We start from the raw sequence: 14133 nt of genomic DNA on the forward strand, positions 1-14133 counted from the left end.
ATGAATTTTCTTTTTCGAGGATTTTTATCCTTGGAACCGACTGGCCTTCCACGCTTCAGGCGTTTAATGACATCATGAGTATCTTCCATTTGTTTCTTTGGAATTTCAATTCGAGCAGGGGCATTTGCAGCATGTATATATGATTTAGTTACCCCTTTTGTGTCTGCAAATGCATCTGGTATTTGATTTGCTATTCTTTGCAAGTGTACAATTTGTTGTACATCCTTTTCACATTATTTTGTTCTTGGATCCAGATGTAACAATGATGATACATACCATGTAATTTTCTTTTCGGTATGTTTCTGTTCTCCCCCTAACATTGGGAAGATTTCCTCATTAAAATGACAATCAGCAAAACGTGCTGTGAACACGTCGCCTGTCTGAGGTTCAAGATATCGAATGATTGATGGACTATCATAACCGATATAAATTCCAACCTTTCTTTGAGGTCCCATTTTCTTTCGTTGCGGTGGTGCAATAGGCACATACACCATACATCCAAAAATTCTCAGATGAGAAATGTCTGGTTCTTTACCAAATGCAAGCTGCAATGGGGAGTATTTATGATATGCATTTGGTCTGATGCGAATTAATGAAGCAGCGTGTAAAATTGCATGTCCCCATATAGAAATAGGGAGCTTTGTTTTTATAATCATTGGTCTAGCAATCATTTGCAGACGTTTAATCAATGATTCAGCCAATCCATTCTGTGTATGTACATGAGCAATAGAATGCTCAACAATGATTCCCATAGACATACAATAATCATTGAAAGTTTGGGAAGTAAATTCACCAGCATTATCAAGTCTAATTTCTTGATTGTATAATCGGGAAATTGATTCCTCAATTTTATTATTTGAGCAAGTAATCTTGCAAATGCAACATTTCGAGTTGACAATAAACATACATGTGACCATCTGCTGGAGGCATCAATCAATACTATAAAGTATCTGAATGGTCCACATGGTGGATGGATTGGTCCACAAATATCACCCTGAATACGTTCAAGAAACATTGGTGATTCAGTTTGGATTTTGGCTGGTGATGGTCTTATAATAAGTTTTCCAAGAGAACATGCTTTACATTGAAACTTATTATTCTGAAAGATCTTCTGGTCTTTCAGCGGATGACCATGTGTATTTTCTATAATTCTTCGCATCATTTTTGGACCAGGATGTCTCAATCGGTAATGCCAATTGGTTAATATTGAAGAATTATCAACTACTATGTTTGATTCAATGAGACTTATGTGTGTATAATGCAATCCAGTAGGGAGCATTGGTAGTTTTTCAATCACATATTTCTTTCCTGATTTATATGTGATAAGACACATATATTTCTCATTCCCTTCATTCATTGTTTGAGTATCATACCCATGGGAATATATATCATTAAAACTCAACAAATTTCTTTTCGATTGTGGTGAATATAAAGCATCATTGATAAAAAAATTTTATACCATTAGGTAACAAAAATTGTGCTTTACCACATTCTTTAATCAAGTCTACAGGACCTGATATTGTATTCACCCTTGTTTTTGTTGGTTTTAGTTCCAAGAAATATCTTTTATCTCGGAGGATAGTGTGCGTTGTACCACTATCGGGTATGCAAACTTCAGCTTTGCTCATAGTATTTTTCATATTTCAACTTCAAAAAATATATGCAATGAAATAAAATTACTGACAATAAAATGCAAAAATATAGCACACAATAAAACATTATCATATGGGTACATAAAATATTTTACATATTTATTCCACCAGCAAATTGATCATTGTCTGAGAAATCAATCAGAAAATCTCCAGCATCAAAATGAGTTGAATCACTCAAATGTTCACTTTGTTCAGTGAAGTTGGTCTTCTTTTCTTTCCCCTTTAATGATTCTTTATAAAGTTTACAAAGATGCTCAGGGGCTCGACAAATACGGGACCAATGTCCTGGAGTACCACATCTGAAACAAGAACTTTCATATCTTTTTGAGTGATTCTCATTAACAATCATATTTTCATGATGCCTTTTCTGTGGATGGTTTGGGACGTTCTTTTGAGATGAGTTATAAAAGTAACTATCTCGATTATTTTCAAAACCACGGCCGCGTCCACGACCACGACCACTTCCACGTCCACATCCACGACCACGACCTCGATTTCGTCCTCGACCAAAATCTTGTTTATAACTTTGATTTTGGTTTCCAGATTTAAATTCATTTTTGCTTACGACATTTACTTCAGGAAATGCCGTTGAACCAGTGGGTCGTGCCTGATGATTTCTCACTAAATTCATTTGTTCGAATCTTTCTTTTAATCCCTTCCACAAAGCCATGGGATGCCAACGCAAAAATATCATGGCTTTTGTCTTTTCTTGGGATGTCGATATGCCATTTTTTTTATGGTCTCATTTAGACCCAATGACTCAAGATGCATTTATACATCGAGAGTCCATGGCATATAATTTTTTTCCGTGATATCAAGAGCAATGAATTCGAGTTTTGCCAAGTTTGACATGGTGGTACTAAAAAAATTACGATGCATTTTATTAGTTAATGAATATTGCAATACAAAGTAATTGATAAACAACAAGTACAAGTATTTGTAAAAATAAAGAACACACGAGGAGGATATTCTCCGATAAATAAAAGACTCGTGAGTATGATAACCAAAATAATTAAAAATAACTTTGAGAAAGTCATCTTCTTTTTTCTTCGAAAAATTTGATGAAGAATAATTTTTAGAGAAGAAGAGAAAGTTGGAGTGATTGAATGTGTTTGTGAGATGATATTTATAGGGTAAAAACTAGCCGTTTTGTTACCGTTTATGACCGTTGGTGTACAAAAAATAAATGTATGTATTTGTATAATTTTATGGTAATAATATGGTGAATATAATATTAATCATGTTTAAATAATTATGTATATCATATCACATTATTATAATGAGGTGTCGTAAGTTATTTTGTTTAAAAACCTTATAGGCTTTTATACTTGTCGTATCCCTTACCGGGAGTGTGGGATGTCGTCTTAACATCATCCCAGGATTTATAACAAGTTTTTGAAAAATTTATTTTTATTATTTCTAATAATAATATTATATTATATATTAAATATATACACAATAAATAAATAACAGTAAAATAAATATTATTACTTTTGTTACATTTTTCTTCTGTTTGGAGCTTGGAAAAATATGAAGGACTTTTAGAGCTTCGTGCTGATAACGTGTTGTGAAAAAGTAAAAATTTATGGTAAAAAGTAAAAATCTCAAACTCTCAAAATTTACCAAACTACACACTTTATAATATTTTTCTCTCTACTCAATTGTGATTTTCTTCACAAATGAGAGATCTATTTATATGAAATCTTTACAAATAATCCAAAAATAAAATACATCATTACCTACATCATCACACACTAATTTTCAATATTTACAACTCTTATTTTCAACATTCAAATATTCAATACACACATTTTAAATATATTTTTCAACATCTTTTGGATAAATATTAATAAATATTTTTACAAAAATTTTATAAAAGGTTTTAAAATTTATTTTAAATATAAATATTTGTTTTCAAAACTATTTTTAAAAAATGTTTTTATAGTTAAAAATTAATATATTTGTTTGGACAAATCTTTTTTTCTCAAAAAATATATCTCAATTATTCTTTAAAAATTATATTTGAAAAAAAAATTTAAAAAACGTTTACAAAAATCTTATACAAACACATACTTTATTTTTTTCCTTTTATAAAATAATAAAAAATATTTTTAAAGATACTTGTTCAAACAGAAGTACTATAAATATGATCCAACGGAGTATTTTTGTTTGGGTAATTTTTTGTGTATATTTTGTGAAGTCAAATATTTGATTTATGAACAATATAATATAATGCTTAGCAATTGTTGTTCGACTAAATTCTTGAAAGTTGAATGTGAAATTGAAGTTTATTAGAACATATGGTTTCATCAAGAAAAATTTCGTGTTTGTATCGAAAGTTGAAGATAAGTTTGAACAAATTAGTAGAGAGTTTGGAATAAAATTGAGTTGTTACAGAAATCAAATTATATCCTATTTAAAAAAAAAAAAAAAAATCAAGTTTTAAATACTCCATTTGTTACAAATATATATGATTGTTTGCTTGTTCATACAGATTATTAAAACCACTGGAAAAACAAAGCTTAAAAAAAACTTATTATTTAATACATATTTAATTCTTTCAAAAAATGGTTGCACGTTTTCTAATGTTTAGTTAACGGGGGTATATTAGTAAAAAAAATCACAAAAAATTGACGGGTGAATGAGACGATGAAATATACATGATATAAGAATGATAAATCAATATATTTGTATAAAATAATGGTGTATGATATTAATCTACGTAGAACTTGAGTCAAACATTAAACAAAACAAAGATAATCAATCAATCAACATTATATTATCATCCACACCAAGTGATAGCTAAATGTAGAAACTATAATACATTTGAGATTGCTGGAAAAAAGAAAGGAGACACCAATAATTGGGCTGAAAATAGTATTTATTTCGACGGTTTATATTCTACTTCAATACAATTCTAACTCGGGTAAAATTCATATTCATCCACGTTTGAAGACAATTTCGAAATACTGCACGACATTTAAAATTACTTCATGTCAACCATGTCTTTGGATGGAGTCCAATTAATTATTTGTAAATCGAATGCACTTTGTGTGTGCGTATAACATTTTTTTTGCTAATTAATTTGATTTATATTAAAATAAAAATTATATCATAATTATAGAAATTAGTAAGATGTGATAGTGCAAATTTGAGAAATATAATATTGAAAATAAGTTGCAAATCGTGTACAAACATCCCATAAAAATTCCTAATCATGGCAGCCTCTTATGCACATAAAAATCATGATTTTTGGATAACAACATGCTTTAAAAATTCACCTTTGATGCATAAACGAAATTATTGAGAGCTTCACTTGTTTTCATGCAAAACATAATTAAATACATAATATGTTGTGATGATGAGTAAAGAAGAATATGACGTGCCTTTATGTTTTAAATGCACGAATATTCGACGACGATTGAAGAACGACGACGAAGAGGGACTTGACTTGAATTCTCCTTGCAAATTATTGAAAGTTTTCCTCCTTAATTCTCTTGGTGTGTGCCGTGTAGCTTTAGGGAATTTTTTGAGAGAGTGGGCTTGAGTTATGAAGGGTTAAGGGGTAGTGTTTAGGCTTAAATAATAATTAAAAACACTAATAAAATTTTAGGCTCATTAGAAAGTTAATTAGGCTCAATTACGCTCATTAGTGTTTAATTAAAATATTAAAAATAATTTTGTTTAATAAAGTTTGTAAATTTATTAGTCGGTTTGTCAAAACGTTCGTATTTTTGTTGAAAATCCAACACCGATAAAAATTACGTCCAAACGTATAAAATCACCTCAAAACTCCTTATTTAAAAAAATAATAAAAAGCATCGATCATATTTTAAATAATTAAAAACAATTATTTAATAAAAATATTTTCTATTTTTCATGTTAGTGTACGCATAATTTGGAAAACAAAAGATGAGAAATTTTTTATTTAATAGTATAATACATTAGTGGACTCGTCCACGTGGAGCGTTTGTGTAATCTTTTTTATAATAATTTGATTTATAATAAAATAATGGTCAGATCATAATTATAGAAATTAGTAAGAGGTCATAATGAAAATTTAAGATGAACAATATTGAAAATAGGTTGAAAAGCAATTTTTAGGAAAAATAAGTTTGCATAAAGGTAATTTGAAAAAAAAAATGATTATATTTTTGCTCTCTAACAATATATAAAGTAAAGCACCCCAAGAATAATCTACTAAATCAACGCACACCGTTCCAAGGTGCGTACTCCACCTCTCCACCGCCACACCCCCCACCTTCCGCCGCCGCCGCCGCCGCCGAATCCGTCTCCGCCCCTTTTCACTAGCTCTTTCCTGTTGCTTTTCTGCCAATGCTTTTCTCTCTGTGTAAATACAAGAAGAAAATGCAGAAACAGGTAATTGAACCCGAATCCCTACATTCACGCTCTGCTCTATCGCCATCATCAAGAAAATCCAAGAAAACACTTCAAAATTCTTCATCCACGCCTTTAGATTCAAGCAGCACCAGCAATTTCATACTCCCGAGCACGGCGTCTACCTCAACCTTCAACAAAGAATCATGGATAATCCTCTGCTTCCAGCCGAAATTCTCTGTCCGGAATCCGCGAATCCGTCCTCCCCGAACAGCCCCACGTGTACGAATTGCGAGAAATTTCGGCAGCCACCAATAATTTCTTGCTGAAGCCACATTCTTCCTCCTTCTCCTCCACCGCCTGGCGCTGCAGCATTCGCCATCAGCCTGTGATCATATTTCAGCGTAGGTTCCGCAGGCAGATGGACACGTCTCAGCTCGTAGAACGGCTTTCGGTGGTTTGCCGTGGGCATCACTCCAGTTTGGTAAAGTTGAAAGGCGCCTCCATATCTGGTAGTTACATATATTTGGTGTACGAATATGTCCAAGGTGCTAGTCTTGCTGTTTGTTTGAGAAATGCCAAAAATCCTAGTTTTACTGTTCTATCTAACTGGATGTCTCGTGTTCGTGTTGCATCTGATATTGCCCATGGTTTGGATTATGTTCATAACTCCACGGGATTTGGATTCGATTTTATTCATAATCATATACATAGTAGTAGCATTATTATTGAAGAACCGTTATTGAATGCAAAGATTTGCCATTTCGGCACTGCGGAGCTTTGTGGTGAGGTAATTAGAGTTCATGAGGGAAAAGAAGAATTGAAGAGATCGAATAGTAAGAGTAAGAAGTTTGAGGGGACAAGAGGGTACATGGCTCCCGAGTTTCAGACAAGCGGGATAGTGACTCAAAAGTGTGATGTGTATGCTTTCGGGGTCGTGATTCTTGAATTGTTATCCGGGATGGAGGCATTGAGGTATATAGTTGACGAGGAGAGTGGAGGGTATGTGAGGATATCAGTGGTGGAGGCGGCTAGGGAGGCTATGGAGGGTGGTGGTGGTGGGATTAGGATGTGGGTTGATAGGAGGTTGAATGACTCTTACCCGGTAGAGGTGGCGGAGAAATTGGCACGTCTCGCGTTGGATTGTGTGGTTGATGATCCTGAAATGCGGCCGGAAATGGGTAAGGTGGTGGGTTGGATTTCGCAAATGTTCTTAGAATCACAGAACTGGTCTGAGAGGATGGGTGCGGTAACAGATATTACAATTTCTATAGCACCACGGTGACCACCCCTACAGACTCAGATTTTTTTATTTTTTCTTTTCCTTTCTAAGTTGAGGCATATACACTAACCGTTACAGAACTATAGTTTGACTATTGATTGTATAGTTCTTTTTTTGTGCTTTCTTAAGTTGTATTTTTTTCCAGATGGTTTATATTGGGGAGATTCAGAGGAACAGAAATGCATTGAGCCATTGGCGAGTCATTGAAATATATTGTTCCCCATCCCAGGTTTTAACTTGTTAGTCATTGTCCAGTTTGAAACATGTAAGGATTCGAATGAGCACAACGAACTATATTCTTGCTATATTGGAGGAAATTTAAGATGAAATTAGACTAGCTTCCATCTTCTTCCTGAGGCAGGCGACGGAAGCTCGATCTATTGTAGAGATTATACGGTGATGAAGCTAGTATACGGTTTAAAAGATTTTACCTGACCATTGTTTGAAATATCAATTGTTCAAGATAGGACAACAATCGAAACATGATAGATTTGGCATACATTACTACCCTATGTTCTATAATTTAATTAGCCTTTTATGAATAAGAATATTACTCGATGTAGTGTAAAAATTATCATGAAGTGTTGTATAATACGTTATCTGTATTCTTCGTTGATTCCTGTAGTCAACAAATATGCATTTGGGAAGGGATAAATGAATTAAATTATGAGAAAATTGCATTTTTAATCTGTTAGTAATTTTTCAATTTTATTCTGTTATATAGTCAGTTTTTAATCCGTTAGCATTTTTTCACACGAGTATAATATACCTTATCTCAAAAAAATCAAGATAATAAAGAATAGGACTCATGTGAAACGTCTCGTGAATCCATATCTGTGAGAGCGTATATTGGATTCATATCATAGTGAAAAATAATATTTTTGATATAAAAATAATAATTTATCATGAGTCGGTCGTATATGAGATTTGTTTCACAAAATTACTCGGATAATGTCACATGAATTTGTGTGGATAATTAATATTGTATCCTAAAAAAATATGTTCCAACATTAACTTTATTCAAATCTGACATTTGGGAGATGAAATTTTGATTAGAACCATACGAAACCACAATCTAAGATTTTGTAGAGTTCGTGATATTTACAAAATTTTTTGAGATCGCTAAAAGAAAAGCATAAAACTTGATTAAACTATTTTGATGATTGATATTTTATAAGGATGTCGAAATTTATATTGGAATTATGATAATAAAATTTACTCGCCACTCGAGAAACATATTGAACAATACTTGAGGGTTCTTGTCCCATAAATTGAAATATGTAATATTATCAAATAATATGATTTACATGAATGAAAATTGAGTAAAATCTTTTATCTAGAACTCGTCTCAAACCGTGTACATAAAGTTGTCCTTGAAATTCTACTTTATTTAATTTATTTTAGTTCATTGAATTTTAAGTTTTGATTTTCTAAATAAAGTTGAGATTATTTTAATTATAGTATTTGATGCTCTAAAAAATTGATACATATGGATGGATTCAAGCTCATATCAAAATTAACTCTAGCCCTTTAAGGCTCAGACACCATTATTGTTCAAGGTCCCCACTACCGAATCCAACTATATGGTAAGATGTCTGAGCCCAAGCCCAGGAGTCCGAGCTCATGAATTTATAACAGGGTCGGACTCCTCAACCCTGTTTATTAAAGGTTCGAACTTTTTACTAGAAATCTGAGCCCACTTATGTGGTCGAGAAGTCCGAGCTCTAACGCAGTCAGAGAGTATGACGACATCTCCGTCGATGAAGGAGAAACTCCGATAAATACGGAATTCAATCAAATCTCGTCGAGATAAAGCAGAAGCCATAGCCGCCATTAAGATTCCTAGCTATTGTGGTCACTGCGTCATACAACTGGATGTTTTTTTTTTAATCTCAGGTAGAGTTCGATCTTTACAAGAATTCTACTGCTTCTGCCTCTATAAATACCTGGCATTGGTCTACGATTTTATTGACTCACATTCTCTTACTTGCTTAGTATTACTATATTTACTCTTAAGTTTGCTATCCAATCTGACTTAAGCATCAGAGAGGTCACGCTTCCGCCGAAAAACTTTCCAGCATCCCCTAACTCTATTTTTTTCCGTCCAGAACACAGAGCACAGATCCGATCCACTAAGCCGCGAAGCTTTGAAGACTCACTCTCCAAATCGAACACAAAGTAAAATTTTGATATGATCAATATTTTCATGTGAATATACATTTTTAATCATCGTGAGAACCGATACTTTACTCATTATATGCCAAAGCCTAACATTGAGCAAAAATCACGCAACACTCTTCCAGTTTTTATTTCAACAACAGATCTAACGTGTATTTCAATAACGAGTCGTGTGGAAAATGAGTTTGTACATTATTAGTAGATTATCGAAACATTAGCATTAACTCCATTATTGATGACTTTCCAATACAGTGAATATAATTAATAGCATCATTTTATTAGTAATAATAATACATATTAAATACAACAAAATTTTAATATAAATATTTTGAAAGAAAAAAAATTGAACAAAAAAGTATAGCTCAGCCCTTGTAAAATTCCCTAGCTTCTATCCAAATGACAAATATTACCGACCGAACCGAATAGACCTATAACCGATTTAACCTGATTTATTTTCGAATAACCGAACCGATCGAAAAAATCATAGAAACCGAATTAACTGAACCGATTTTCAAATCGGTTATTTAATCGGCTATTTCGGTTACCGACCGAAATAACCGATATTTTTTTAAAAAATGCAAATTTTAACCAAAAAAAAAAAAAACAATGGAGAACTTATAAATAACAAGAAATATTGAACAAAAAATATCAATAACTAAATAAAAATATTGAAAATAAAATCATTGAATTAATGCGCTTCCTTCTAATGCATGAAAAGTTGGGTTTCCTTCTAATGCATTTTTAATGCCCATATACAATTTAAATTAATATATACTAATTCGGTTAATTCGGTTTAACCGAATTTTTCAAATTAAAATCGAAACCGAACCGAATTAACCAATTGTTTAAAGTTTCAAAACCGAACTTCCGAATTAACCGAACCGAATTTTCGAATTAATTCGGTTCGGTCGATTAATTCGGTTTAACCGAAATTTTGCACAACCCTAGCGGTCAACAATCATTTTTAATATTATGGATAATATCATAACGCAATGGAATTTAGATAATTTAGTCCTATCGACATCAGTAAAATAGAAAAATATCCAATTCACCAAATTATATATATTTTTACTTTCTTTGAATTAATTGAAATAAATTTTAAAAAATGATTAATTCCTGCGACGAAATTTCCTAATTGGGCTGGGTAAAGAGGAAGAGAGTGAAAAAAATATAAACTTGCTATGGTATTTTTTTTCCATATGAAATTATATTATTTATTTATGTCATCTTCTCATTACACAAGCAAATTGTTTATCAAACAACATTACATACGAGGTGACGTTAAGAATTTATTTTAAGTGTTTTGAAGTTTCTAGTCAATGAAATATTTGAGAATTGTACGTGGAAGTTCTGAAACATTTAAAATAAGCTATTGCAAATATTACATAAGTGTTTTGTCAAGAAACTATATAATATTGATCGATCGTATATGACACAACTAGCTAGTGCACGATAGCAATCGATAAATGTTATTCACATAGAAATGTTATTTAATTATTATTATGATATAAAATCATTTCAACTGAGTTAATAAATTTTAGTAAAAGGCATGCATTTCCACTAAGATAGCTGAATATATGAAGATGAAATTTTGTTTAGTAAATTAAAATGAAAGGTTTGAATTATCACAAAAACTCATATGAGACGGTCTCACGTGTCAATTTTGTGAGATAAATATTTTATTTGGGTCACATCTAAAAAAATATTATTTTTTATATTAAAAATATTGATTTTTACGGTTAATATGATCATGGTTGACTCGTCCTACTCTTGAATTAATATAAAATCATTTCTCGTAAAGGATTTCGGTCAACAAACGACTAAGAATCCTAGTTTTACTGTTTTATCTAACTGGATGTCTCGTATTTCGCGTTGCGTCTGATATCGCACATGGTTTGGACTATGTTCACAACTCCAAAGGATTAGGATTTGATATTGTGCATAATCATATAAGTAGTAGTAGCAGCATTATTATTCCGGAAGGAACCGTGGTTGAACGGTAAGATTTGCCATTTTGGCACTACTGAGCTTTGTGGCGAGGTTGTTAGAGAGTTAATGAGGAGAAAAAATGGATGGTACGAGTAAGATCTTCGAGGGGACAAGAGGGTACTGAGTATGTAGTTGATGAGGAGAATGGGAGGTATGGGCGGATATTGCTGGTGGAGGTGGCAAGGGAGACATTGGAGGGATTAGGATGCTCGGAGGTTGAATCACTCTTACCCGGTGGAGAAATTGGCACGTCTGGCTTTGGATTGTTTTGCCGATGATCCTGAAATCCGGCCGGATATGGGTAAGGCGGTGGTTTGGATTTCGCAGATGTTCTTGGAATCACAGACCTGGTATGAGAGATTGAATGCGGTAACTGATCTTACGTATTCCTTCGCACCCCGAATCCCCGATGACAGCCTCGAAGATTGTGCGGCTGATGAATTTGCTCATTGTTTAAAGGGAAATGCAAGTCCGTAAACTGAGGGAAAAGTGGACGAAATTTTCAGTGGAAAAATAAAAATTAAATTAAAAAATTTTAATTTTCTCTTTTTAAAATATAATCGATCACACCACCGCCTTAATTAACTTAATTAATAGATCACTAGACCAATAGAATTATTAATATTGTAAAAAAATTAATCTCATATAAAATTTAAAATTGCATAATAAATTATCAACATCTCAATTTTTATGAGACAAATCTTCGATCTGAATTAATTCATGAAAAATATTATTTTTATGTAAAAAATATTAGCTTTAACCGTAAATATAAATCAAATCGATACACATCACATATATAGGCCCATGAAACCGTTACAAAGTACATACAACTTATTAAATACAAAATGATGTTTATCTTAAAAATTCACAAAATAATTTTTTTTCCTGACTCAACAAATATGTAATATATCAATTTAATGACACACATAAATATTTTAACATGGAAAAATTACATAGTTGTCATACAACTTGTACGATTTTCATTTTTTTATGTTATTGATCAATTTACAGTCTACTTCGTTAATTTGTTTTTTTTTTTTAATATCAATAATTTTTCATCAGAATATCGATTTGACATTGGACAATAGAAATGTTCGTTATTATGTCATCATTTTCCCGTGCAGCGTCAACACATTGATATAAAATTACTAAAAGTGAAAATTGAAAATTGATATATTATAAGATTATAAATTAACCGAAGTTATGCCATGAATTGAAGAGATCTATATTTATAGAAAATCAAAATAATAAATTTGAAGGATAGTTATAAAATTTTATTTTAATAATAATAATAAAAAAATAAAATATTGCGAAAAATATAGATAATTATATATATAATCCGTTCTTTATAATATAATAGAAATATTAAAAAATGTGGATTATATATAGATAAATTTTATGTAATTAAAACACTGTGATCCGTACATTAGGATTCTTAACACTTATAACTCTTTGTTTGACTTTGACCAATACATTATTTACATTTTTAAAATTAATTTCATAATAATTAAACAGTTAGTAAATAGAATATTGTTTCTTTAAAATAAAAGAAAATTAAAAAAGATACGGAAATTTATATACTATCAATCTAAAGCACGCACAATACGTGTGTAACCCAATGAATATTTTTGTTTTTGAAATATTTGATTTAGTTAGGATATTATATAAAACCGATAATGTATGATGTTTTTTTTTTTTTACGGTGAGAACTCTTGTAATTTATTGAAAACTGAAAATGTCTTTGATTACAAGATCAATCAACCAAAAAGGATAAGAACCACACTCCCAAACAAAAGGTGAATGAGACAAAGAAGCTAAAGAGGCAATAGCGTGAGCAACACAATTTGCAGAACGCCGAACATGACTAAGAGTGGGCCTTCCCTGAAGAGCCAGAAGTCTTCTGATATCTATTGCTAGGGCCCCGGCATAACTGAGGTTCTCTTCTTCTCCCAAGATTGCTTGCACGGCGAGAAGAGAGTCCGATGAGATATAAGGAAGCCGGAGATTATGTGTCTTGGATATGTTGAGCCCTTGTAATATAGCGAGAAGCTCAGCATACAAGACATATGAGGGCTTCTCAATTTTGTTTCCAAAAACTAGTACCGGTTGTCCCTCATGATTACGGATTACACCGCCAATTGAGTATCTATGAGTGTGCTCATTATAACATGCATCCACATCCATTCGGAGAGAGTGCATAGGTGGGGCCATCCAGGCTGTCGGAGCACACACTGAGTTACAGGTTGGAGAAATCCTCAAAGCTCGACAAGCTTCCTGGAAGTCTTGAAGAAGACTCTCACACCACTCTATATTGATATCAGAATGACAATCTTTGTGGCTGTGAGTGATCCGAAGTCTCTCACTCCAAATCGCACAAGCACGCATCACAAATGCCTCGTATTCATGAGTACTCAGCTTTTCTTTCATCCAAAGAGAAATATGTATCACATCCAGATGACATGATAACTTTAGAATCGGCCAATAATACGTTCCTTTCCAGCTGCGCTTAATAATCGGGCAAGTGAAGAGAGCATGGACAGTAGAATCACAAAGTTGGTGACATAATAGACACTCTCCAAGAACCGGGACATGATGTGCCCTTCAATTCTGCTCCGTCGGAATAATGTTATGCATAACCCGCCACCAAAAAATACGAACCTTCGGAGGAATACTAAGAGACCAAATAAATCGCCA

The 14133-nt window shown here is 32.4% G+C and overlaps 2 protein-coding genes across 2 annotated transcripts; one reads left to right on the top strand and one right to left on the bottom strand.

Annotated features, from left to right (window-relative positions):
- The first annotated feature begins 5833 nt into the window (after positions 1-5833).
- Positions 5834-7830, top strand: LOC142537551 (lysM domain receptor-like kinase 3). Its single transcript, XM_075643063.1, is given in 2 exon segments — positions 5834-6200; positions 6202-7830. Coding segments are annotated over 2 exon segments (1287 nt in total). The 5' UTR covers positions 5834-5987; the 3' UTR covers positions 7276-7830.
- A 5328-nt stretch (positions 7831-13158) lies between these two features.
- On the bottom strand, positions 13159-13623 carry LOC142556702 (uncharacterized). The gene has a single exon (XM_075668186.1). The coding sequence runs from the start codon at positions 13621-13623 to the stop codon at positions 13159-13161; it is 465 nt and encodes a 154-aa protein (XP_075524301.1).
- Positions 13624-14133: the final 510 nt, after the last annotated feature.

This window comes from Primulina tabacum, chromosome 1 (assembly GCF_025594145.1).
Source record: "Primulina tabacum isolate GXHZ01 chromosome 1, ASM2559414v2, whole genome shotgun sequence".
Lineage (NCBI taxonomy): Eukaryota > Viridiplantae > Streptophyta > Magnoliopsida > Lamiales > Gesneriaceae > Primulina > Primulina tabacum.

Bases quoted from the DNA above. Each gene is read 5' to 3' on its own strand.
- LOC142556702 (XM_075668186.1), bottom strand. From the start codon at position 13,623: ATGGATGTGGATGCATGTTATAATGAGCACACTCATAGATACTCAATT.